The following is a 27,662-nucleotide window of genomic DNA, read 5'->3' on the forward strand; positions in this document are numbered from 1 at the left end:
TAATTCTTACCTTATCTGTGTAAATAGGCGCACTACGCTTCGGTGGGCCGAGTACCAGGAGGGCATTACCGGCGCGGGCGTGCGGCAGACCGGCAGCGTATCGCGAACGGAGCACGTTGAGAGCGCCGCATTCGTTCAGACAACGGAGGGAGGCTATGTCCTCACAGCGTTCTAGTTGGGGAGGGTTCGCCTGGAAGATCAAAGTGAAATGAAGTTATTTGGAGGGATGCCGTATGAAAATTAGAGAATGTATGACCAGTTGAATGAAGGAGAAAAAAAACATTTGTTCACATAAAGGAAACACACAACATAACATCAACTGAAAAAGATTTCTGGTAAATAAGTCTTAATGCCTTTGTCGAGGATATCTTTATGAACGTGCTTCTGACCTCAAGTATTTTTAGACTTTAGGTATACCTACTCATTTCATCATAATAATGCTAAATACGAACAAATGAAGACTTCTTGAATATAGGTACATATTATAACTACACGAACGGCATTAAAAGCAACGCGGTATAATTTAAATCAATTAAGTTGCTGCCATGACTGCATCCCATAGAAATCTAAAAAGTTGTATTCCCTCGTAAATGGGTTGTAATAACCAACAAACCGCTACAAAACTATTATACTCTATTCAAAAGCTTCCTACTCTTACCTTCTCCAAATCATCTTCATCGACAGTAACAATCTCTCCAGTCTGCAGGACCCTCACTTTGGCTCTGCCAGCATCAGCCTCTCCATCTCGCACGACGGCCGTGAAGCCACCGCGATGAGCCAGCCACATGTGACCAGCTTGAAGCCATTCCTTCTCGCATGCTAACTGCTCTTCTGATTTAGCCTGGGGAGAAAGAAGAATTATTTATTTACTTATTTATTTAACCACTAGCTTCTGCCAGCGGTTTCACCCGCATCCCGTGGGAACTACTTCCCGTACCGGAATAAAAAGTAGCCTTCCTCAATAAATGGGCTATCTAACACTGAAATAAATTTTCAAATCGGACCATTAGTTCCTGAGATTAGCGCGTTCAAACAAACAAACAAACTCTTCAGCTTAATAATATTAGTATAGATTTATGTACACACAAAAGAAAAAGAAGTAACAAAAATAGTACAAAGGTACTGCTTATTTCTAAGAAGAAATCTCTTCCAGCAGACCCGTAGTAGGAGAGTTAGAATTCTGGTTATTCAGTGTAAAAATTAGGATGCATAGGGAAATAAATTAGGATGAAAAAGTGATTTGACTTTGGAAAAATGATGGCTCATAAGTTAGTTTTCTGTTTGGTTTTGTTCCTTGATGATGTTGTTGCAACGAGGTTCTAGAATTCAATTTCAGAGAAAGTATGTTCCTCTAAAATAATAATATGATTCATTAGTCGTTTTATATGTGCCTATATTTGGGCACATTATCCTTCTCTGTGAAAGGAAGCCCCCTCAGTGGGTCGATAAAATAAGCTAATGGTTATATTTACTTCACCTAAATCCCTAAGAACAATGTAAACCGGTAAACCGTCAGTGAATTAGGTACATAAAACAATTCACGCAGACTATCTAAGTACATAGTAGTCATTAGCTCTGAAGAAAGACTTTTACGAGCCCTCAAACAAGGCACGCCCGTCTAAGACAAAAGAAAAGCGATTACCGTCTTAAGCGCAGTATCATAATTAGTTCTAAAGGTACGTCCACATCTGCCGAATGCGCGGCACGCGTGCAGTCACTGCAATGGTTTTGTGCAAGGTTTGGGCTTCGGGATTGTTCGAAAAAGTCACCGCGGCCCTGCTACATAAAAGGCCTACGTAGGACCATTATGGGTTTTAGTCACTGAGAGTCTGACACTTCCTCACCGACTACTAACCCACAGCGGGAGGAGTCATTTGATTATTTCCCATAAAAAAGGCTCTAAGAAGAATGCACACGCGCAGCTCGCGAGCTACGCATTCGCCAGATGTGGACGCACTCTTAAAGGAAGTAACGTTGGTGTAAGTAAGCATGAAAGCTTGTAATTTGTTTCAGAACATTGTTACGCCGACAGCTGAAGTGTCAGTGATGGCCGATAATAGGTTTAGTGGTGATTTTTAATGATATTTAATCTTGCAAAGAGCAGTTACGTATACGTTAATTATACGGTCCGTTATTTAGAATGTACCTATGTTCATTTAGAAAATGCAACGGTATATATCACCAGGTATACAGACCGAAATTCGTGTCTATGCAGCCAAGATATAGACAGACATATAGACAGTTTACTGGAAGCCACTTATCTTAGAGAAGATAGACCAATTTTTATTGAACATCTCAAAAAAGGGTCTCATGCCAGTTACTATTATTGACGATAGAATTTTATTTGTAATTTTCAGTATTTTTTTTGATTTGCTGTAAATACCGGATTCAAATGCAAGTACTGCCGTGCTACCGAAAAAGGGCACAACTAACATTTTTTGTCAAAATGAGTTATATATATATTCGGAATCAGGAAAAAAAGGCCTATCTGCCTGATTTTTTGTGGATTTTTAGCTGCAAAATAAACAGAGATAGCATAAGCTTAAAGGGCACAACTACATCACCTTTTAAGTTTTATTACAATATTATTACAATAAAAAGGCATATTGTATGATGTGACTTTTATTTTACCTTTTTACTATCGATATATTTTAATGGAACGAACATTTTGGCAATTAATGTAGAAAGAAAAGTCACAACTGGCAGTTATGCTCTTTCTATTTACCCCTACGCTAATAAATTTATGTTATATAAAAAAGGGACATCGGCGTTATGAATTAATTCTAATATTTTCTGTACCTATATATTCATTTTAAAAAATTACCTTTTCATCGTAAAATTTTAAATTTTTACTAAAAATTTAACATTGAAAAGGCATTTTGGTTATATGTGCCTTTTCAACATAATATTGCTCCTTTCTTGTTATTTTTTATGTTAAGTTAAAAAGAATTATGCTAATTATTAAATATATCCATTTAAAATAAAATATAATATTGCTATCGTTGTGTACATACCAAAAAAACACATTTATTTTACATTTTCACAATTTCGAAAAACACATTTTAAACGTGTTTTTTTTTACAAAATTCAAAAAATATTTTAAACTCGATTTTCTCAACATTTGTAAAATGTTAGTTGTGCCTTTCTTAATTACGACGGCAGAGTAGATTACCAAAACCTTGGCCACGAAAAAGGTCACAACTACCAGCCTGTATGACTCTCGCAAAAATCCTACGCACCACGCTCTCGTCACAGTTAAACTTAATCAACTAAACCTTTCGGTCCGGTCACCCACACTGCAAAGCCTACTAGGAAGTTAAGCACAGCCTACACGGGGTGACAAGTGTGTTTCCGTAATTAGCAGTAATACGTATTCCTTTGGTGTTTTGTTCCTGGTTTAATTTAAATTGAAGTATTCTGAGAGAGAGATTAAAAAAATGCCTTTATATTTTCTTTGCCGCTGTACCATATGCGTCCCGCGAAAGAACTATTTCTCAAACGAGGATAAACGCAGCCTACGTCCTTCGTCTATATTGTGGATAAAATATATATTTTTTCGCTTGAAAGTGCGACAGACAGACAGAGTTAGTACTTACGCATTTAGAATATGGATTTATTCAAATATTTTGTTTAAGTATTACCGACGCTTGGAACCTTAAGGCACCTAAAATCGAGTCTAAAGGGACAGTTGCTTCCCTCTCTGAAAATATAACCTTTTCAATAACAAAACATATCCATTAATCATGGATGACTAACGTAAGAAGCACTTGTATGGTCCTTAAACATCAGTAACTAGCTTTCGCCCGCGGTTTCACCCGCGTCCCGTAGCCGGATGGTGACAAAAACTATCCTAAAACCTTCTCTCGGGTCTAAGTTACCTCCCCTCTATTTTTCAGCCAAATCGGTTCAGCCGTTTTCATGTTATGTCGTGACAGCGGAAAGCGGGTTTCATTTTTATATATATAGATAAAAGGCCACCCAGATGTATGCCTGACATTTGACATACCATGTTGTAATTGACGATGACTACTCAAATCAATAAACATGGGAGCGCCTTTCTACCAAATGTCATGTTTAGTGATTGGACAATTATTTGCGGTCAAAGCTTAATGTACATGGGGCTATAATTAGGGAAATTAGTATTTTTAACCATTTATAACTCAAGAACTGAGCTGATTCGGCTGAAACTTGGTATGGAGGTAGCTGAGAAGTGGAAGAGACGGAAATGAGATATTGCGTTTATTATTTATTTGTTTTACAAGTACATAGGTAATTCCCCTCTGGTCCACTTCCGATGAAAGGTTTAATTTGATGATTTACCATATAAAAAGAGGTACATACTCTCAGCGGTATTTAGTACCTACTTTTTTGGAAGTCAGTTAATATTAAAACTAAGTAGGTACCATAATTCTAAATACTGCACAAAATTACCATATTATTTACATTGCAATTCTTCAAAACCTGTCATTCTTATCCAAAAACAACATGTCAAGATTTTGGATATTCATTATTAATAAAATAAATACATCTTCAAGTAAATGCTAACTGGCTAATTAATATTCTGGTACGTATTGTTATGTATTCTTACAACGAAGGTTATACGTTTATTATTAGACGGTACAGCAAGATGCATCACTTTGTTCGAGTTATTTATCAATTTAATCAATGTTCGCATAAACGGTAGGTAATTGAAATAAATCAGGATTAATAAGAAGTTATCGGTGACTTCATATGAGTTTGTTGCTTATGTCCAAGGCTCGTATACTAAGGTTTATTATGCGTTCATTTAATATTTTAATTTTGGTGTTTTCCATGTAGTAGTTTAAATGCATCAAGTATGGAAAAGGAGACAACGAGGAATTATCGATCGATCATTTATCATCAGCAAGTTGAGTCACCACACCAGTGTTTTACATGGATGAAGCGACTGCCTATCCGACCCCTTCAACTCAGTTACGAGTACCTTCTCATCCTAATATCCTTTTTTAAAACTGGTTCTTGGACTTTCTTTCTGGCTTCTAGGTACCCGTGACGACTGCCAAGGATTTTCAAACGACAGCCGGGCGGGACGCACCATCTTAAAGTGCCTTCCGATCTATTAGTCCATAAGATATGTACCGTTTCTCGGAGATATGGTTTTAAATAATACATACCGGATACATAAACCGAGCTATCCAACCTCTCAAGACTTTTCTGCCCACCTCAGTAACTGGCCCATTCTGAGAATTGAAGTCCGAACTTATCATGTCTGAACTACGGTTCATACGGTTCTCGTAGAACCATGACTTAGTAATGTGAACTGCACATTTTTAGCATTTTAGACAAAATATTCCTGGAAAGTTTATTTTGTTGATGTTTTCGATACTACTGTCAATAATTGACTTGACTTTTTTCATACTTTTTTTAACAGTTGCTACAGATACGAAATATTTATTGTGCTTGTAACTCTATGATCCAAGGAGATCCGCTTTACGACATTATAATTTTAATACCCCATGAAAAGAAGGATATTTTAAGTTCAGTGGCGTAGCGTGGGTATCTGCCGCCCGGGGCAGTTGTCGATTTTGCCGCCCCTTCCCATGAATTTTTTAACAAGTGTTACTGGCCGTTTGTCATTTTTAACCGACTTCAAAAAAAGGTTTTTTTTTTGTATCGACGTTACCAAATATTACGTAAAATTTAGCCCAAACGTACTTAACTTTTTGTTTGTTGACAGATGCAAAAATAAGGGTATATCGTTTTTGAATACGCGAGCGAAGCGAGCGCGAAATTTTTATTGGACTTATTAAAACAAAAATTACGTAAAATTTAGCCCAAACGTACTTAACTTTTTGCTTGTTGATAGATGCAAAAAGAAGGGTATATCGTTTTTGAATACGCGAGCGAAGCGAGCGCGAAATTTTTATCGTACTTAAAACAAAAATTACGTAAAATTTAGCCCAAACGTACCTACTTAACGTTTTGTTAGTTGACAAATGCAAAATTAAGCGCATACAGTTCCTGAATACCTATGCGAGCGGAGCGAGCGCGAAATTTTAATAATTTTTTTTAAAAGACTCAAAAACAAAATTACATAAAATGTAGTGTCACGTGTGTTTTAAGTAGGTACCAAATTTTAACAATAATTAATTTTATGTTTAAAAAGTTTCAACTTTCTTGTTTAATGTTTTGTTATTGTTAGACAGTTTATGTAGCGGCGCAGATACTAGTTGCGTACGTAACGTTTTTTTTTTAATTGGGTAAATTTTGCCGCCCCCTAAAAGCTGCCGCCCGGGGAATTTGCCCCCCCTGCCCCCCCCACGCTACGCCCCTGTTTAAGTTTGACCAATATGTTCTTTGCCACGTTTTGTCAAAATCAGCTCAGTGGTTTCTAAGTTACTACTGTGTTTAAATATTTTTACAGTGGTATTATACATTAACCTATTTTAACTGTATTTTAGAATCGGTGGCTTCCTAAACCTCATTAAACATATCCAATAAAGTTAAACTTAATTAACCGAACATTAATTCATAAATCAAAACAAATTAACCTCTAAGCAAATATAAATAAAAAATCTAATAAGCTAACCGTCGTATATCATCATCTTATTAGAAACATATCAGCATAAACTATCGTAAAGAATATGAGGTATATTAATTTACGTTCAATCCCTACTAATATTATAAATGCGAAAGTAACTCTGTCTGTCTGTTAGGCTTTCACGTCTAAACCACTGAACTGATTTTAACAAAATTTGGTACAGAGATAGACTTGATCTTGATAAAGAACATAGGATAGTTTTTATCCCGGACTTTTGAAGAGTTCTCCTGGAAATGCGATATAACCGAACTACACGCGGGCGAAGCCGCGGGCGGACGAGTATCGGAATAAACAAAAAAAAACAGGCTTTTATTACACGTAAAAGTAGTCAAACTTCATGACAAGACTTCTCTAACAAGTCCAAAAACAGCCGAGATACAAATGTTCCATCATGAAGTTATAGTTCATATCTTCCGGCTCCATCATCAGATAAGTTACACAGAACTATATTATTGTATTGTCATCAGAACTACATACAGCTGCCAATTTTCATGACGCTACGATCCTTGGAAGATGGTTAACTTAGTTACCTTAGATTCCATTACATAGTTACGTACAGATTGACTTATACAAATAATATTACATTAATATCAGAAAAACGGTAACAGTTTTATTTATTGTTTGTTTTATACGAGACAACTTAAGTGTGGATTACATTAGAATATTTGATTACGCTTAATTTGATCTCATTGAATAGATAATGCATTTAGATATAAAATGTCGTTGCGTTTCGACAGTTTCTGTTCGTTAATTGACTTGCTTTCTTGTTCCTGTCTTGTTTGTTATTGGGTCAATTTTAATGATGTTGCTTCTGTATTATAAGACTATTATAGATAGTTCAACTCAGATTTGCGCGCGGCCCTATGTGTGCGTCGGCTTGTAAATATACAACTTTCATTCGTGTGACAGTGACGTCGTCCGAGGATGACGTGTTCTTATCACTTTTTCTTATGGGTACAGTCGTTTACGAAAATACTAGTTATTCGCGGAGAAATTATTAAGGAGTCAGATAAAGCGTTTCAAAAAATAAAACGACATTCAAAGCTTTTTATTATTAAATATAGTTTTTCATTATTTTTTCATACGTCTTTTCAAATTGACATTGACAGTATCTAAGAATTGAATACTCCTTAAGTTCATATTTTCTAGCTCGGGGTACGTGGACAATAAATAAAAGTGTGGACTAAGAATGTAAAAAGAGGTATAATCTAGTATAATAATGTAAACAAAATGTGTGGGGAATTTTAAAAAGTTATATTGCTTCGCATAATGTCGACCAAAATAACAAAATAATGAAACTCATAAATGAACGTTTAAGTCAAATTGATGAAGGGATGTGGCGTAGGTAATACTTGTCGACATGTAGAAAAGAAAAAAGAAGAATACTATACACATTTTGACATTGGAGTCAGAATTTATAATTCTCCTTGGAGAGTAGCGAATCCGAAAATTCATCATTTGATTTTTCAAATAGCGATTCATAATCATTATAAATAAATAAACATTAAATTACGTAATAACTGTTTTTCTTTAAACCCCCGTATACAACCCCTAAATAACTGTATTGTACCCGACTGTACCTCTTGTCACGCACACAAAGTTACTGTATATGTACAAGGGTTACCCACACATAAGGCCGCGCGCACAACTGAGTTGAACTTACTATACTATATTTTCAACATTTAATAGTATTTATTTAAGTTTGGCGAACGTCGCCGCGTCGCGAAGAAAAAGATGCTACCACAGTTCCACACACAATATAAAAAATGTTGAAAATTTGAAATAACATTAGCCATTTTATTATATCTCTGCTGCAGGTTATAAGGCTCTTCTCATACAGAGAAAGAATGACATTTAATCATCACGCTTGCTCAAGCCGGATTGGCGATATCAAACTGATAGGTACATACCTCTCTAGGCCCCTACGACTGGTAGCAAAGTGTATAAGTGACTCTCAATTTTTGCGACTAATAGCAACTTGTTCACCTTAGTATGTGTCTGTCAATCAATTTGATATTTGCATTCCTATTATATACTAATTTCAACACTTGCTACAAAATGAAGTCCTGTTATTTATTCTAAAATTAACAAGATGCAGGTTCTATTAATTTGTACATCGCTAACTTGTAACAATAGTACCGTAGTGGACACGCAACTCCGCATCGGGAGAGCTTCGATTTAATTTTAGCCTCCGGAAACTTAAGCGTTCCAGCTGGCGGATGATGCATTGCTCCATCAGGCTCCAGGGCTGGTAGTTGTTCTGTTTTGTCAAATATAGAGAGGTATTATTAGAAACTACTGAAGATTGTAGCAAATTCTCTGAGTCTTTTGTTTGACAGAATTTGTAGAAGATTGCTTTGGGTCTCATTTTGATGACTAACAAGACTAACAATTATGAAAAGAAGCACGTTAAACCTCTCCGAAGAAAGACGGGTGTTACAAGTTTAAACATTTTTTGTTGCCATCTGGTTGTGTGTCTATCTGTGGCACCATAGACCGTAGCTGTTAAATGAATGAACCGATTTGGATGCGAGTTTCTAGTTGAAAGCTAATTTTCAAGCGGTAGTCCCGAAGGCATTACTCTAAGCTTGATAGTACAACTACAAAGCAAATTTTATGCACCCTAAATAAATCCTACCACACCATTACAAACAACATCAGCTATTAAACACACAAACATCACCAAATTAGGATCTAACATTTATTTATTTGCAAACACCAAACACAAACATTGAACACCGTGGGAGGCCAGCCCTATACCCTATAAGCTTACACGGCCACAATTTTACAGCCATTTTATAGCATCACAGGTGTCTGAATAAACACTATTTACGTTAGAGTCTGACCTACTGAGCACATCTGTTGGTACAACTTCAGGTCAGTGGTAACAGTTTTATAGGAAAATCGTACATATTACTATTGAGTTAAGGTGCATGACAGTTACCACTGATGTGCAGTTGACTGTACACGGAACAGAATTACAAGTTACGACACTTTTGGCGTTTTTTGATGCGGATGTAGGGTTAGAACTAAAATAGATTTTATTGGTAACTTCAAATGGGTAGTAGATATAGGAATATTTGATAAATTGTTATCTGTTGGTGAAGCTTTTGATGTTTAATATGATTTAGATATGGTGGTAAATTATTTGGTTGGTGTTGCAATAGGTGAGTGCAAAGATGGTCTAAGTGGTGGCAATTTTTTATTTGATGTTATCTATCCCGTATCAAAGTATTCATAACATAAATCATCAGAATTAGACTAGCCTCTAGCAGGACTTTCAATTGATAGACAATACTCCATAGATTACTTTGCTTCTTTCTAGGATGCCTACAATATCAATCATACAACTGATCGTAATGGATTACCTCATGTTTGCGGCTAGACCACCATTCAAATCCACACCCCATTATTTTATTAAGCACACGTACATTTAAACCACGAAAACCACACAAAAACACAGATTGCATCTCTTAATGAGCCCCAGGGGAGACAAATGCATGATTTGCGTTAAAATCAACGGCTATTGTTGTTCGACCCTGACTCCAAGCCCTAATGACTGCAGCTCGTGCGTCGCCATATTGAGACGTGTATTATGCATATTTTTGATGTTAGGTGTACCTACTTGCATGTATGTTACGTCATCACTGTTGGTACATAATAGCTATGCCTGACTACAAGAACACTGGTCTGAGTAATCTAAATTGAAAAACTTGTTTATATCAATTTCTTCAAGTACACCTTCACACTCATACAGGTTTCTCCTTCTATGTACCAATAATTTACCCGAGTGCCAAGAAGAGTTCTTCTTCTTTTCAATCGTTAGTTTTGAGTTTCTTGAAAAACAGACTAAACGGAAATTCAATCTATAATACATCTAAATCCTTCTGAATACAATAGTTACCAACTACAGTAAGAGTATTAAAACCATGTTTGGCCATCGTCCAAAACTTGAAGACTTGTTACGGGAGAGAGGAAAAAGTGCAGTTATTCAACCTGAAGCATCTCGTGAACTGGGCACAGATCCAATACAATTATGTCCATGTCTGAAGTGCTTCCATATTTATTTATAAGATAATATTAAGCAGGGAGTGGAGGTAAGTATGTTATCTGACAGAGACCGAACCACCGAATCAGCAAGCTGAAGTGGCAGTGGGCTCGCCATATTAGCCGAAGAACCGATAACCGTTGGGGTAAACCAGTTCTAGAGTGGAGACCACGCCTCGGCAAATGTAGTGTAGGACGTCCTCAGGCACGGTGGAGTGATGACTTTCGCAAGACGGCTGGCAGGAGCTGGATGCGAGAAGCCGAAAATCGATCTCAGTGGCGTGCACTTGGAGAGGCCTATGTCCAGCAGTGGACTGCGATAGGCTGATGATGATGATGATCTGACAGAGAGGAATGGAAGAAAAAGACATGTTGCGCCGACCCCAAATGACTTGGGAATAAGGCAGGAAGATGATGATGAATGTTAAGCATGGAAAATGTCCAGTTGTCTTCAAAATATGATAAAATTATTGAAGATGGAAGCCCATTCATGTTAGTGGCGTTATGTAATCTAATTATGATTGAGTCTAGCTAACCAGAAGTTGTAAACACTAGTTGTCATTTAGTTAAGGCATAAAACGAGTAATGTTATTGTCGTCCAGTCCAGAGTTAATATTGTTGGAGATTCAAGTTGTATTGAAAGACTACTAGACACATCTTCAGTATTACGTAACGCGAAGGTAGAACTTCAATTATTACAATGTCTGAATAAGCTAGTGAAATTCTAAACATAGACAGTAAAAGTAATGTATTATTATTTAGTAGAAATTCCATACTTTACCTAAATCTATTTCACGCAATTATACTACAGCTAAACATCCAATCACATAATTTACTTAGAACAAAACATTACGATGGAATTCCAAATATGCCAGCAAAGTTAGCGAAACCAGCCGTCCAATTTAGCATAAGCTAAGACAAAAGGCTGGCAGTATCAACTAATGTTAACAGGAGTCACGCCAAACAACCGGATTCTGGCTCAAACGTACATTTCAGGAATTCCAAGTAATCTACTAAAGTGTTTCTAGTTCAGAACGATTTAATGGTTGCACTTGAGGAATTCGAGAGGAGTACTTTGGGTGGTATAAAGGATGGTCGATATAGAGCAAGGAATTTTAGGTTGTTAGGAATTTTGTATAATACGCGAAAGTTGTACCAAAAAAACGTTTGGGACAGAGTTTTTGGAGATATGTCTTAAAAGCAACAAGGACATCTGTTTAAAAAAATGCAAAACAGACTTTCTAAAGCCAATGATTTTTTGTTCATTAGAATACCAAACATTAAAAACGGCTACGTTATGCGCATTAGATACATGCAAGTTGCACTTGTGACATACATAAACCTAAAATTGATCAAGACTCGATGTTACTTTACTCTGTCTTCTTCATCTAGTGTTGGGTTTAGTTCAACTGTAGACATCGCTCATATTATGTAGAAATCCTAATTGTTATTCATGAAGGGTTGCAAATAGGAAATCGGTTCTTCGAATGTCTAAGCCTTGGGGGCATGGACTCAAAATTGCAAATAGATTTATTGTTATAGGCTTAGATTATTTACTATCAGTATCTAGGACATTTACTTACATACTAAATAGTATATTAACATTTTATTGTGTCCATTAAATTGTATAAATTAACAGCAAATTATCAAATCTCACATAATGGGGTATTGTTCCCTTTTATGGTTTGTAACGATATTGACTGAACAGAGCGAACTTATGGCACTGCTATTAACAAAAGACATAATCGTAATTTAGTAAATTTAATCTTACAGCAGTATAATAAATTGCGTCTCACGAATTTTCCATAAAAGTACAAAACTATGTTTGCTGTTGAAATTGGCTGAACAACGACATCCATTCATACGAAGCTTAGACATAGAACAGATTAAAGCAGCGTTCCAAATGTAATAACATTTGAAGAACGCCTCGTCATTAATACTAGGTATGAATAACCACCGACAAATGTCTTAACCGAAGCAGAGGCAACTCACCACGATAAAGAAAGTCTTCAAGTCTGTCAGCGTGTTATTACACATAATAGCGACGACAGTAATGATCTATGTAATCCCAGAGTGGCACAGGAAACCGATAGTTATCGATCTGTTCAAGCTACTAATAATATTGGAGTAGGCGAAGGTATGGCTGGCAATTATGACGGCCATTAGTAGGTTAGCGCTAAGAGATGTAGGACGTGTAAGAAAGTTGACACGTATGTGAAAATGGGAGATTATATTTCAAGGGCTAACAGAAAAAAACGTTATAGAAAATCTGACAAGATATTGGTCAACTAGGTAAATAGACATGACAGAAAGAAGGAGTACAATCGGATTAACGCAAGAAAAATAAAGTACCTACCACTGATGTTGACTCATACTTCAGCTATCGACTAATTCCTTAAACTTTATCATATATCAAAATTCTCACGCAGAAAGTTCAACAATACAAAATTCCGGATAACATCTATCAAAAATTTGACACTAGCAATAGTTTTTACAACCACCAAGACACAAATTATCACATACCACGAAATCCATGATGTAACAACGAAAGCTACAGATGCAGATGTTACAAAACTGTCAATATTCACACTGCCAACACTGGAAAGAATCGTGATCAGGGAACAAATGGTTTATTAACGTGGCCATGTGATAGATATGAAGTGTTTATGGATGTGGTATCAGTTTCGTTTTGTGGACAAATAATGAAGCTGTTGTTAAATTCGGGAGTGAATGAGTTGATAAAGCGTAATGGTCATTGTTATCTCCGTCATTAAATTCTTTTGGGTTCTTTGTGGTTACTGCTATACGTCACAGGGTTTTTTATGAGCATAGTGACTTCGTTCCCTGTAGGTAGACTGACTTACTAGAATGTTTCCAAGCTTTAATTAATCATATCTGAAATCACGTTTCAAAAATTAGCCTGTCGATATCTAGCAGATGACAGTTTTAAAAAGGACTCGCTGATCTCTTAACTGTATGTATATTATTAAAGTCTTTGTGCAGCCTGCTAACATAATTTCCTTTGATGACTGCAACTATGTTTTCTTAACCATATCTCGATAACAGATGGCGTCACCATCCACACTGTACCTACTGCTCCATACCCAATAACACTATCTAAATAGAAAATTGTCTCCATCAAGCTATCCGCGTTTCTATCGAAACCAACAGTTGTACAATTTAACAATTTTATCCCCATTAGAAAACCGTTTGCAGTCACTTAAAAGCTTCTAACTCAATATAAATCTTCGTCAACCGACAGCCGATGGCTTTTAATTCCTCTATTAAATGGTAGGTTTATATAAACATGGGTATTATTATGTTATTACGTGTGTCCTTTGCAATTATTTGGATTCTAGTGCATGACTTCTATAACTTCGACTATTAACATCAGGTATTTCTTCAATAAAATGTTATAGGATTTATTTAATTTGTATAAAATCTTATTAACAAGAGCCTACATTTCAAACTGGTCTACAGATTACTAGGGATTTTCTATGCTATTAAATTTTATAGGTAGTTTATTTTTACGATGTAATCTCGCTATAATATTTTGCCACCCAAAAGGATCAGGTAACTTGACTACGGTATTTCGTAAGTTATTGCAATATTTGGACAAATCACTTGATTTACTACCGTGCTGTTTCTTGTTTTAATCGGATTTGGAATTTTTATGACCAGTTAGTAGAGGATATTCCTTCTAATACCTTTATATCGCCCTTGACGAATCTTATTGAGTGATTGCCGAAAATGTGGTAGTCGCGTGGGCACACCATATCCTTGATTAGACGTACTTAGTTAAAACTGCCGTGAACCACGAATACACACAAGCGTTATAATACTGAAGTTTTTTCGTTTGAACGCGCTAGTCTCAGGAAATACAAGAGTAATTTGAAAAAAAAATACTCATTTGGATAGCCCATTCATTGAGAAAGTGGTAGCGAAATTTTTTAAATATAAGTAGTTGCAATATTAGTTTTGAGCCTGAACTACGAAAACCATCTCCATATTATTAAACTCTGCTATAAATACATTTATCACCCTCTCATTCGCTACCAGATACAACCAACACACAAATGAATACTAATCCATACGTATCGAACATTATCGACAGGTAACATCTGTAATCAGATGTAGTGTCGCTCAAAACAGGCGCCATTTTGGGCAAACTGTGTCATAAATACGTGATGGCATCTCACCACATGATATGAGGTGCTTTTCAATGGAACTTAAAATGATATTATCAAACACGAGTCATCTTAATATTATATTATTTAATTTTAAATAATTTTACTTTATATTACAATCCTGCTTCTGGAAATGATCTTGACTCATTAACGGCTTTTTTACTGTCCCTCTGCTTACTTGTCACTACTACTTTTAATGTCCTCTTGTCACATAGAGAAGAAATAGCGTTAATCGCCCCCTTGCTCAGGGTAGATTGGCGTTTACACGTCCACATGACTTAGAAAAGTTACATAGGTACTGGCCTTACCTGGAATCAAACCTTTTTGTAGACACGTAGAAAATCTTAATAACCACAGCACGAAGAACCACAAAAGAAAAACCGAAACAAGTCAGGGATCATTTACTGAATGAAACCAATCAATCGTCGCGCTCCATAACAGTGCAGGTAAGAGTATACCATAAAGAGCATAATTACAGAATTTCTCCACAACACAAGGTCATTGGTTTACACGTAAGCACTGACGCACTAGGTAGGAAAACTGCGACGGGTAACCAGTAACTAAAATAACTAACTAATTTGCTTGGTAATGTATTTAATTTGCCCATCGCAGGCGGGGTAGACCCTGGAAGAGATGGCGGGATGACCTGGATGCCTACAACCCTGATTGGTGGGAGGACTCAAAAGATCGAGAGGTGTGGAGGCAAAATGGGTAGGCCTTTGCCCAGCAGTGGGACAGTACAAAAAAAAATTATAAACGTTTCCTTCAAATTAATGGAAGTATCTAGACCATATCTAATTTTTTGACTAACAACTGGTAATGACAGATTTTTTAAATTAATGATTCGTCATTTCAGCCGAAAGACTTCTAGGCTGATCAAAAGATGAAATGAATGAGTGTTTAAACCACATAAAAAATATAAAATTTCCATGAAAACCAAACTGTTGTTTGAGGAGTAGCAAATGAAATCCCCAGAAGTAGTTACTAAATTTATTACGACGGAAAGTAATGACGTCTAAACTACCCAGTGCGTTTAACAACAAGGATTTAGAAACGCTTGGTGCATCAAAATGGAAACCCGACGCTACAGAAAAGGCGCCGGCTGACTCACACTCATTAGTTACGTCAAATGTTATCATAGTTCATTTTAGAAATCGCCCGTTTATTTAACAGGTCTTCTTGCAAGAAGGTTTGTTATAGCCCTTTTTTTTAACGACGTCAAAAATCATCAAATGACTCCTCCCGCTGTGGGTTAGCAGCGGTGAGGGAGTGTCAGACTCTTACTGACTAAAAACCGTCGTGTTCCGTCGTAAGCCTCTTAGGTATGTACCAGGGCCGCGGTAACTCTTTCGAACAATCCCACATCCCCGGAAGGTTTATTGTAGCCCTTATTTGACCTTTACTAAAAGCAGACTTGCCTATTTTAGTAAATAAATAAAAAGCACACAACTTGATTTTAAAAAATCACTCATTAGCAGGTAACCGACTTATAAATCGTAAAAGATTCAAAAATAACCGTCACAAACCACAGAGCGACAAAAAAACAAACGCGACACTTAATCTCTGCTACCTACGCGCTCAGAATACGCATTAGGAAGACAGGAAGCATACTCAGCATTCCATAGAGCGAAGCGGCCATTTTAAGAACTTTATCCATAGGAGAATAAGGGAAGGCGCACATCACAAACTTTTAATCGACCGATAGTTTATTTGGGTTCATAAATCGGTATGAAGATGAATGGAAGTACACGTGTCACAACGATGAGGTATTTGTTCATTGACAAAAAAATATTGAATTCAATTTTCTAAAAAAAAAATGTTTTTCTATCAACGGACCGACAGTCGGCCGACTAAAAGTTAGTAGTATGCGCACGTTCTTAAGTGCATCGCATATATGTAGGTCGGGCGTCGGAAATACTCGTAATATGGTGAGGTGCAGGCAAATGCGGAAATCTGACATGCAGTTTGAATAGGTAATGTGGAATGCATGTTAATGTTTTAATTGTGGGGATTTATGTGTTGAAGTAATTTATTGTAATTTTTCTTTGAGGTAGGTATTTTAATTTGAGACAAGCACTCAAGGAACAAAGGTTTTCAAATAAAGTCATCTGCTGTGTCTTTACTCGACTATGTTGACGTCGGCTTCCAGTCTCGAAGGGTGCATCTGAGTGCGAGCAAGGGTGCGACTACCCATCTGACCTACTAAACTTAGCTACATTAATCTGTATCACCTAGACATATTATTCATACTTATGTTTATACGAAAGAAAAAACAAGAGTAGGAACAATTAGGGTCACCCTGTATCTGTATTTCCAAATATTCAATAACAACATCAAAACAGTCTACATCATTCACCAAACTTTCTCACATAAATCATGTAAAACTCGGTACACTACCAGCAAGCATACAACGCACAGTTTACACTGAATTGCAGTAAAACTGAATACAAATGGGACGTCATGTCGCCGTATCTCGCTCGTATCTCATGTATGCACGCTAGTGTATTTGTCTCGTGCTTGAGGATATTGTGAACCGGAAAATTAATATCTGATGCAGAAGTCTCATTTGAATCGCGTATTTGTTTTTACGATGTATGAAAATGTGTTTGTTCACTATTAAAATTGCTGCAATCGTATATCGGTTACTATCTGAAGATTGATACATAAGTCATACGTTTTATTTATAGTAGTCTTGGGCAGTGGTTTCACTCACATACTGTGAGAACTAAAGCCTTCCCAGTAGGTAGGTACTTCCTGATATTACCGCATTCAAACCAACCAAGTCTTCAGCTTTGTAATATCAAGTAGATATCACAGAAGCAGTCACGGCAGTAAATCTTATTTATCAAGTACCCACCGAAGCTCTTCAAACCCAAAAATACAACAAAAATCTATGTATAAATATATCAACAACTATACTAAACACCATACAATTTCATTCACCTATCAACATATAAGTACTGAATGAAATAACTTCTCATTCATAGCCGTTGATAGGCAAATAATAAAACTCTTGAATGGCATGTCTCATGTCTGGGTATGCGCCATCTAGCTGTCAACTTTGACGAGAATTACCGGTGGATCTTCGTCAAGTGCCAATTATAATATTAAAGGTTGATAGACTGCATAAAAAGATATGGTAATACAATTATTGAAATACGTCTTTGAAAATATTGAATTCGATTAAAGCCTCACAAATTGTCAGTCAGGTTCTGGGTAAGGTTACAGGACATGTTTTCAGCTTGCCTTAAATACCTAATCTACTCAAAAATAACTACCAGCAATCACGCTACATGACTTTCGGGTTATGTATCTACTAAACCCTAGCGTTAATTTTCACAATTCTGCCTGGGTTATCTGAAATAGCTCAAAATTCTGTAAGTTTCCTTACTCAATCATGCAATAGTATGTAAAGCGGATAATTTTATGTACCCAAATTAAAATGCAGGACGCATTTATCTTAGCAATAATTACATAAGAGAATTCAACAAAATCACAAGATGCTAGTTAATAACATGAAAAAACAAAGAGATAATAAAGCTCTAAAGCCTGATAAAAACAATAAATAACCAATAATCACCATACATCAAACACTTGAAACAGAAGACGATCATCTAGCTACCTTTATTTATACCAAAGTTATAACTGAACAAGTTCAACAAACGGAAAGTTGAATTGCGACCGAGTGAATGAATGGTGAGTGTAAGTGTTCGGTCGGAGAGTATTGAACGATTTATCGTTGCCGAGTTTTTATGTGAAAGCTTAATCAATTGACTAACTTTCCTACCGCATTAGTAACTAGATTGGAGATGCAACATTGATCTGTCTTCTACATACATACATATGTATGAATAGTATTATTTCTCATAGTAAATTGCGACGCAATGTCTCCTCAAAACTATGAGTTAATATGATTTTTTATCCTACGCTACAGTCTTCCTGCGTCAATCGGGAAATGACTTTACAAAGTAAAATTTATTATATTTGCAATTAAAATATCAACACACACCTCATCAAGAAACCATATACCTCTGATTTAACCAATAAAAAACCCCTTAATAGGAATAGTAGCACTCGACGACACGTCAAAAATAGATTCATTCACAACCAAGTCACGTGACCAAATAATAAATAAAACAAAAACACATAGCATAAACAATAGAGACATTTCTTGGAAGCTTCACCGGCTGCTACCGTGGCAGCTGATCGACAAATCCGGCGATATGCGCGCACGCAACGCGACGGGACTGTCTAATGTCGTAGGCTGATAGAGTGGCGGTCGGTCCTTTTGACGATTATTTGAAAGAGGTGTTTTATCTCTACCTGATGAGTCTATGCGGTTAGAAGAGTTTGATGAATTTAAGTTTGCGGTTTTTCCCTTAAATAAAGCTAAAAGGCTAGGCATAAAAGTCATAAGGTCCTTTAACAAGAACTTTATCGAAAAAAATTGGTGAACATAGGAAGGCATGCTAGGACCTTTCAAGTCTTTCCATCATTTAAAAGTAAGTCCTATTATGTTTTAGCATTAAATTACTGTCAAAACTGTGGTCAAGGTTTAGCAGGACCCTCAAGGCTTTAAAATGTTCCAATTTACATCCTGGAGTTCTTCAGCTTTAATTTACTCTCTAAATTCTACCTCCTGTCACTCCCTTTATCTACACATCAAAATAATTATTAAAACAATAGACGAAACTTCTGAGACCGCCAGTAAGTGGCAGCTGATCGACAAATCCGTCGCATGGCTTGCGCAACATGCGTGGGCGACGATTGCTTACTGTGAACCGGCCGGCGAGGCACTGCGCAAGTTAGTTCCGAAGATTGTGGCAGAAGTTTTAATTGAAGACATGGTTTAATTATAGTGTGTAATGTAATATAACAATATGTTCCTACTGTTGCTGAATATAACAGTCAGAGGAGCATTGAAAACAAAATTGCAAAGCTTAAAGGCTGAGGTAAGCTGAATGAGCTAATTTCAAGTCTGCCTAAGAACTTTGGAGAGAGAGCAAAGGTGGAAAGGAATGGAAATTGAAATACTTATCGAAGGATAATCAGTTGAATTGGAAGAGAAACTAAATGTAGATAGACGAAACAAGCAGGAAGGGAATAATTTTTAATAATTCAATTTATAACCAAAATTAACGCTTTTGTCACAATAACCAAAACATCATTCTACATGATTTGGGATTCCTTAATTTTCATGGGAAATTCTTCTTTAATCTTCTACGTTGACTGTGCTATGGCTCGCTTGAGCACATTTTAGCAACTTGTAAAAGCTGCAATACCAAATCAGTTATGGTTAATATTACAGTGACTGTTACACATTCATTGACTAATTCCTTCTCTATAAATCATGTCGTACTGACTTAGTTAATTGAGAACAGTTACTGCTACATTGTATTTAACTGCGTTGTGACAAGATTTAGTGTGTAACTTGAACCGTGGATGATTTAAGTTTCGTACTTATGTACTTTTATAATTTTCTTCTTGTCATAAGTAACGTTCATTTGTTTTTAACACGCCTATATATGCTTCACTTAATACTGCTACTAAAAATATAACTATAACTATAATATGTAAGAAAATCTTGGAATCTTTGAGCTTCCTAGATTCAGCTTCAATGGTAGCTACCACATGAGAATTTGAATAGTCCTTACCTCCGATTAAAGGACAATCAATTACCATTCATATATCGACTGTATTTCCGTCCAGGACATTTTGTCAAAGCATATGACATATTGGTATTTGAAGATGTTACATACAATCCCTTTGAGGACACCTATTTGCACTAGACCAAGAAACAAATGCAACCGGGAACTCCCGAACAGATAGTCCCATCCAAATTATGCCTACAGCTAGTGAAGCACCTAACAGCTATATCGATGCAGAAGCATCTCGATTACACGAATCGAATAATAAATTGTTATTATGTCGACGTTATGTCATTCTTATGCGTCACTTTGTAAGGAAATCGACGCGTGTAGGCGAATGCCTTAGCGCCGCCAATGTCATTTGCGTTGCGATCGAATGAAATATGCTTGAATACGATACTTTTATAGATGCAGGTTCCGTCAAAGTCACCTTTCTTTGTTAGGTTAGTCTTATTGTGGCTATGCTTATGAGAGTAGCCAACGTTCAGAATTAAAATAACAAATCTAAAAGCATTGGAGAACAACACATGAGTTTCTTGTCAGGACAGAGTACGTAGTAGTATACTTCAGTCAAATATACATTTTTTGATCAATTTTGATTTTTATAAGGTCAATAGAAGTTAACAGAATTTGTGAGTTCGTTAGCCCTCACCAAAACTTCAGGAAACAATTAAACGATGAGTTTAACCTACCTCTACCTCTTTCCATAACCACACTCAATTCAAGTTTAAAAAACCCCCAGTAATAGCCGACATTGCTACACATTCCCTCGTCTTCCGCAAACAGATATCTCGTCCATCCAGTTACACATAAGACTAAGACATCAATACCAAGTCCAGGTCTTCATACCAGTTGACATGCAATTATAACTGACGACAGCCATGTAGGGGGTCACTCACACATACACACCAATCGAAGTTTAAAAAACTGGAGTAAAATAAACGAGCATCAATAGTGAAGCAGCCTCATGTATGGAGGTTTACATGTGTGCGCACATCTTCCGTCCTATCTATGCAGTTGTGTTGTCTGTTATTTCTAGTCCCGTTGAAATCCAGTGCATTCCTGACTCCCTAAAAGGGTTGATACGGATCATGGACGTGATTAAATGGATGGAATGAAGAATGGATCCTATGTTAATTAATTAATTTCTTTGATGGTGGCACGGAGGTGGCTGCATTCTTTTATAGCGATATAGGTCTTATCTTTGTTGAATATATGGAATTTTTGTTTCTGTATGTAAACACTTAGGTACATCTACTCTTAATTATTGTGAATCCAAAATGTTTTTAGGATAATCGTATATGCCCTTTACCAAATTCTGATCTAGCAAATCAAATTTTATCTTCAGGCTCTCCAGTACGTAGTTATACTTACCGAGACAAGACACACAAACAAACAGAAAGCCAGACACAGAATTGCTTGCACATTAATATATTAGTAGGGATGACTTTACAAGAGCAATGATGCGAGTCGCAATCTGCCCTGTCATTCTTAATTATTAGCCATCAAATCTGATCATCTTAACGCTTAAGTATACTTGAACAAAAGGGGATATGATCTGCATTAGGGCAAATTGAATTAGTAATTTATTGTCTACAGGGAGATACTTTGATATTTATTGATATGCTTATATGCGTAATATAGCATGGCTTTGGTAAAAATATGATTTAACTTTACTCAAGATATTATTTATAAGGTCGAATGGAAAAGTCTTCTGCAAACATAGGTTAACAGAATCTTATAATCATCATATTTTACTTGATGCTACAGTTCTTTAATTTGCGTCCCACTGGAAACTTATCGCACCCGGATAAGAAGAAGCTTTCTCAGGCTGTCTGATTATTTTACTTGACACGAGATCTTTACGTGGAATGATTTTGCGTTTCAAATGACTTAAGTTCAAATTCCAAAGTGTGAAACACCAGATCGGTAATTACGTGCAAATACCTAACCATAAAATATTAAGGAGTATTGCACAAAACATGTCAATTTACAATAATCAAAACCTGTTGTTGCGTTAAAATTATTCATACTTACCTGGTCTTAGTTCTATGTAGATGATAGTATGTACCGCAAGCTTACCTGTAACAAAAAAAATTGTAATTTAATAAATGGCAATAGGAATCGCAAAGTGAAATACATGATAAAGATTCGAAGGTAAATAAAAGAATTGTCAAATTTTGAGCAAAATCATAAAAAAGATTAACATGACTACGACTGGATTACAGAAGGTGTAAAAACCTAAATAAAGAGTAATAACTTCATTTCATATATATTATGTAAAAGTACATATGTAATTTACATGAAACAGACCATTTTAATAAATGCCTTACCTTACCTAAATATCATGTAACAAAACTTCTTGAATGCAAAATATTAAAGCTACATCAATATTTTTTCTATCGCTTTAAGCGCTATTTCTAAATGAAGTCAAGGAAATCTAGCTACATCACATACATCATTTATTATGTTATTTATTACTTAAGTATACATATAAGTTATGTGTTACAGAAGCGTATCTTCAAAAGCGCCGACGAGATCAAATCTACTCTTGCGCAGGTTCCGTCACCCACTTTCGCCAAATACGTCTGCATTTAGCATCCTTATTTTTTGAGAAGTTATATTAACATTGTCATACGGTCTATATCTTGCGTAATCAGACTAAAGATCAAAAAGATTATAAATCGAAGATGTTACAGAAACATCAGATGTAAAATAAACTAGCAAAGAAAAAAACCTGACATAATTTCGAGTATGTATATTCAAGAATGCGTCGCCTTATTTAACATAAAACTTATTCAAATACAAAAAGATGAGAATAGGAGAAAACATTGTTGTATGTTCGAATGTAGATAGCATAAGAAGAAGAAAAGAACAAGTTGCCTATCTATTCTTCGATTTCGAATTTGATTGGCGTTCAGACCGATTGTCTGCCCCGCTAACCTTAGGAGATCAGCCAGCTGCGCAGGATTTATAACAGTGCACCAGCATTTCTGCAGACACTATTTTCCTCACTCTCATAGTCCGATGGGACCCAAAGCCTTAGAAAAAAAGCCTCGAGATCAAATCTATTAAAAATGTATAAAAATAAATTTGCAATGCAAATAAAACAGCTGTTGAACCACACGCAACGCTAAAACAATCAGACAAATATTTGTTACACGCATTATAATTACAATTTACATATCCTATAAGTTTCACAATAGACTCACGCGGTGTAGGAGACAAATTATACTTGACATTAGTGTGACCTTCATGGTAAACCCTTCTAATTGCTGGGACATCAGTACGGAGAAGGTATTTAAGTATTACATCAATTGTTTTTAGAGAAGCATTCTCTTAGGCAATAGCATCGGTTTCGTTTATATCATTGATTAATGAATCTATCGGATTAAGCCCTTTATCATGCAATAAGTGTTGTACGAATTCATTTATCAAGTTTCTGTGGTCTGGTGGATGGGCGATCATGACCCTTTAAGTTACGGCATAAAATAAAGCCTTTGCCATAGTCAATATTTAGAGATAGGAGATTCTGGCAAATAACGTCTTCATGGAATTAAACGTCGAAAAGGAAATCGTGATGAAATGTAATACTATGACCAAATCAGATGATCTTATAGACAATATAATAACTGATAATTTGCATAGATTCACAATTAGAGACGGTTTTAAGAGAAATGACGATAATCAAGATGAAGATAAGATCATTAAACTGCTTTTATTTTACACTAATTGCAAAAACTTTGAAAGCAAACAGGTTATATCTGCAAAAGCTACGCGTAAAATTTTATTGCTCGAGATTACACGTTCTGATATTGAATTTTCCCATATATTTCATGGTGAACTCAAAACAGGATCAGTAATGTATGCGTAAGTAGGATTGCTTCCTAAGACTGAGCGTACACGACCGTCTAATCATTTTGAAGGCAAAGATTTATCGCGATTAAATTCATCTGAAGGCATCCAATTCAGGTTTCGCAAGTAAGTGTAGGAGACAAATTATTCAGCAGATTAACAATGAATCTAAAGACGTTGCGACATGCCATTGTTTGCTGATACAAATATCGCTGCTGTTCCACCATTAGCATAAGATACGACGCGCATATGCGACTTTTAATGGGACTGTTTATTTGATTTACTATGACAGGTAAGCTTTCTCTTGTTAGATGGTTTGTAAAATTATATTGTTTATTTAATATTGTTACAATTATGTTCATGCAATGATTGCTTTTAACAACATAAGTGTTTTTTTATTACTGAAGTTAATCTAGACGTCAAAGAGTAAATAGACAAAATAAGAATAAGCAATGTTACACTAGCAAACTCCTTTCACATAACAAATAATGATGAATCGGCCAATGCAAATATTGTTGCTATTCAACAGCACAATACTACTGACAAATCGATTGAAAGAGATCGTTTATCGAATTATATCGATACAAATGATTGCGAGTCAATTTCTATGACCTATTGCGATTGATGGGCTTGGCTAGCGATCGGTAAAGTTTTGCAAACTACAGATCGAGTAGAAAGGCACCCGATTCATTCGTGAGTTACTGCTGTTTGCTTATTAGTAATTAAGAAACAAATAAAATAATTTATAGTGCTATTAATTTGGTTTTAGCAGTAGATGGACATAATTTGGAAACACATTTTTGAATTCTGATTAATATATCTCACGGTACATCGTAACATTCTCTTTCAGTTACAGCAGGAATGGTTTAATGTATCCAAAATCTATAAATTTTCACAAAATTGGTAACGCTACTAAAGATTTAAGAAAAGATAATTTGTAGAAAAACCAAGGTTGAATAGGAGGCAATACAGTGATTTTTGCTATTAAAAAAGACATAATACCACCCAGTATTAACAGGCAAAAAAGTTTTATCATCGTCAAATAAAATATTCAAGATCAAAGATAAGATGGTTAACTATCATGATTTGTTGTTTGATTAGGAAAATCCAATAGACGAAACTATAACGCAAAAAGCTAACATACAGACCACAATAATATTAACAGTAATGTATATTATTATATCAATAGTAATCAATGCTGACCTTGAATGTATAGATACAAAAATAACCGACGAAGGCGTTGGTAATTGCTATTTGTTTTCCAACTAGGAAACCGAGACGCTTTGCATTTACTTAGAGCTCTGCCTCACTAGGACGCCATGGCGACGTCGCCAGCGGCACTGGTCTGGCTACTTCTGGCATCCAAATGTCGCCAAGTCGAGTGGCCATGGCGTCTCGACAGTCAATTGTTTACGTCGGCGCTGAAGAAATTACACACTGACTGGCGACCACATTGGCGACTGTGTGAGGGAGGTGCGCTTCACCGTGTACATTATAGTGGCAACTGTGGCCACGTCGCCAGGCTGCCACGGTAGCCAGAAGCCACGTAGGGAACTGTAGCTCGTGGCCACACCTCCAATTTGGCGACGTTGCCAAACCGTCGCCAAGTGAGTTAGGTTTCATACATTTCAATACTAACTGTTTGGATACGTAGCCGGCGACGTCGCCATTGGCGTCCTAATGAGGCAGGGCTCTTAACGATCTTAGCATAATCTGCACAGTAGTGTCTTGTGTTGTTAATAACATGATGTTTATGAGACAATATGAAGGAGACACAGTGTTCTTAGTTCTAGGTAATGCATGTTTAATTGTTGAACAGTCACGATTCGAAGTCGCATTTATCGAAGGTTGTTCAAAGTTACTTTGAGTTACAGAAAATTGTTAAGTCATATTTGTATTGACTAACACAAATAGTGACTTGTGATGAGATTCTTTTTAAAACATGGCAAGATAGGCTTAATTTTGAATTGCTTTCAATGACCTTATCAAGTCTTCCTCACCTAAATAATTTATCAATGATCAACATCATAGCTTCTTCTTCTTCATCCACATTATTGTCTGCCTTAATTCTAGTATTTGCTTTGCTTATAATATTTTAGTTGACCAAGGCACCACGTTGTCAAATATAAATCAAGTAAAACTTAACCCGGACTACATAGTCGTACAATGTCGCAACCGTACCCACGCTCTGTTTCTCTGACAGCACGATATACCGATCCGCACTTAATTTGTATTCACATGTCTCCCGTAAGTTTATTATGTAAGCGACGTTGCAAATCAGCGACATTGACGATTTACATTTAGTCCTTGTGCTGTTTTGTTATCCTGCTAGACTTTGTGGAAATATTGAACAAGCTTAAATCTTGAAAACATTATTTGTGTGACTAGAACATTGAGTAGGATAAAGAGATCAGCATGATTTTTAAACTATAAGGGCCTTACTACAAAAACTTTAAACCCTGTCTTACACTTGTCTAATAAAATTTTGGCTGCAAAATGAACCATATGTCAACGTCATAATTTGACATTTTTTTAGACAAGGCATAAACTGACGTTTAAAAGTTTTTGTGGTAAGACGGTTAGTAAATGAATCTGCAGATTTACATAAATTGGAAGTAGCACTCTTATCTACCTTAGCATTTCCTTCATCTTAAAATCTCTAAGTTACATTGCAATGATGGTTTCCCGAAAGAGAATTGAACGAATCAATCCTTTCTCCAAAAAGACAAGATAGGGTAGTAATACTCCATGCTTAAATGGACCTCACAGGAAAATCAATCCAATCAACCCATACGCCTTTGAATCACAGAGCGGCACCAGCCTCGGGCGTCCGGTCCGTCACGGTCCGGACGAATCCGTCCGTTACGTAGCAATCCGTGAACTCCTATCGTGATCAAATCGAAAGTGTTCGCTTTTGCGGGAAATGACTGTGTGAACAGTTGGATTTATGGTCAAATATAACAGACTTATTTGGTCCGACCATATTTTCGTTAGATGGGAGAAAGTGAAATACGTGAGAGTAATCTACGAACTCTAATGTTTAACGACTTTATCATTAACATCATGAGTGAATATAAAAATAAAAATGCTCCTTCTTTCAAGCTTGTAACATGATCTCGCATCACTAGATATCAATAAACAAACACTTTTAGCGATAACATAAATACTATCTTCCTTATCCACACATTGAAAGGAACCACATTTATCTTTTATTCCTGGCAAATATTATAGAACACCATTTGTGCTTAACTGTGTCATCTGAGAGCAAACTGTTTGGCGAAGATAAGATTAAACTCTATAAATATAACCTTTGGAATCTAATCCATAAACACCTGAAGGGTTGTT

At 36.1% G+C, this 27,662-nt stretch overlaps 1 protein-coding gene across 2 annotated transcripts in view; it reads right to left on the reverse strand.

The window, feature by feature from the left end:
• The window catches only part of LOC110375594 (unconventional myosin-XVIIIa), a 245,879-nt gene that overhangs the window by 128,993 nt on the left and 89,224 nt on the right, over positions 1-27,662 (reverse strand). For both annotated transcript variants that reach the window (XM_064040283.1, XM_064040282.1), the window contains exons 5-6: positions 659-841; positions 11-190 (exon numbers count right to left, since the gene is read on the reverse strand). In XM_064040283.1, the coding sequence (XP_063896353.1) occupies positions 11-190; positions 659-841 (363 nt within the window). The remainder of the gene's footprint in view (positions 1-10; positions 191-658; positions 842-27,662) is intronic.

Source organism: Helicoverpa armigera, chromosome 22 (genome assembly GCF_030705265.1).
Source record: "Helicoverpa armigera isolate CAAS_96S chromosome 22, ASM3070526v1, whole genome shotgun sequence".
NCBI classification, from domain to species: domain Eukaryota; kingdom Metazoa; phylum Arthropoda; class Insecta; order Lepidoptera; family Noctuidae; genus Helicoverpa; species Helicoverpa armigera.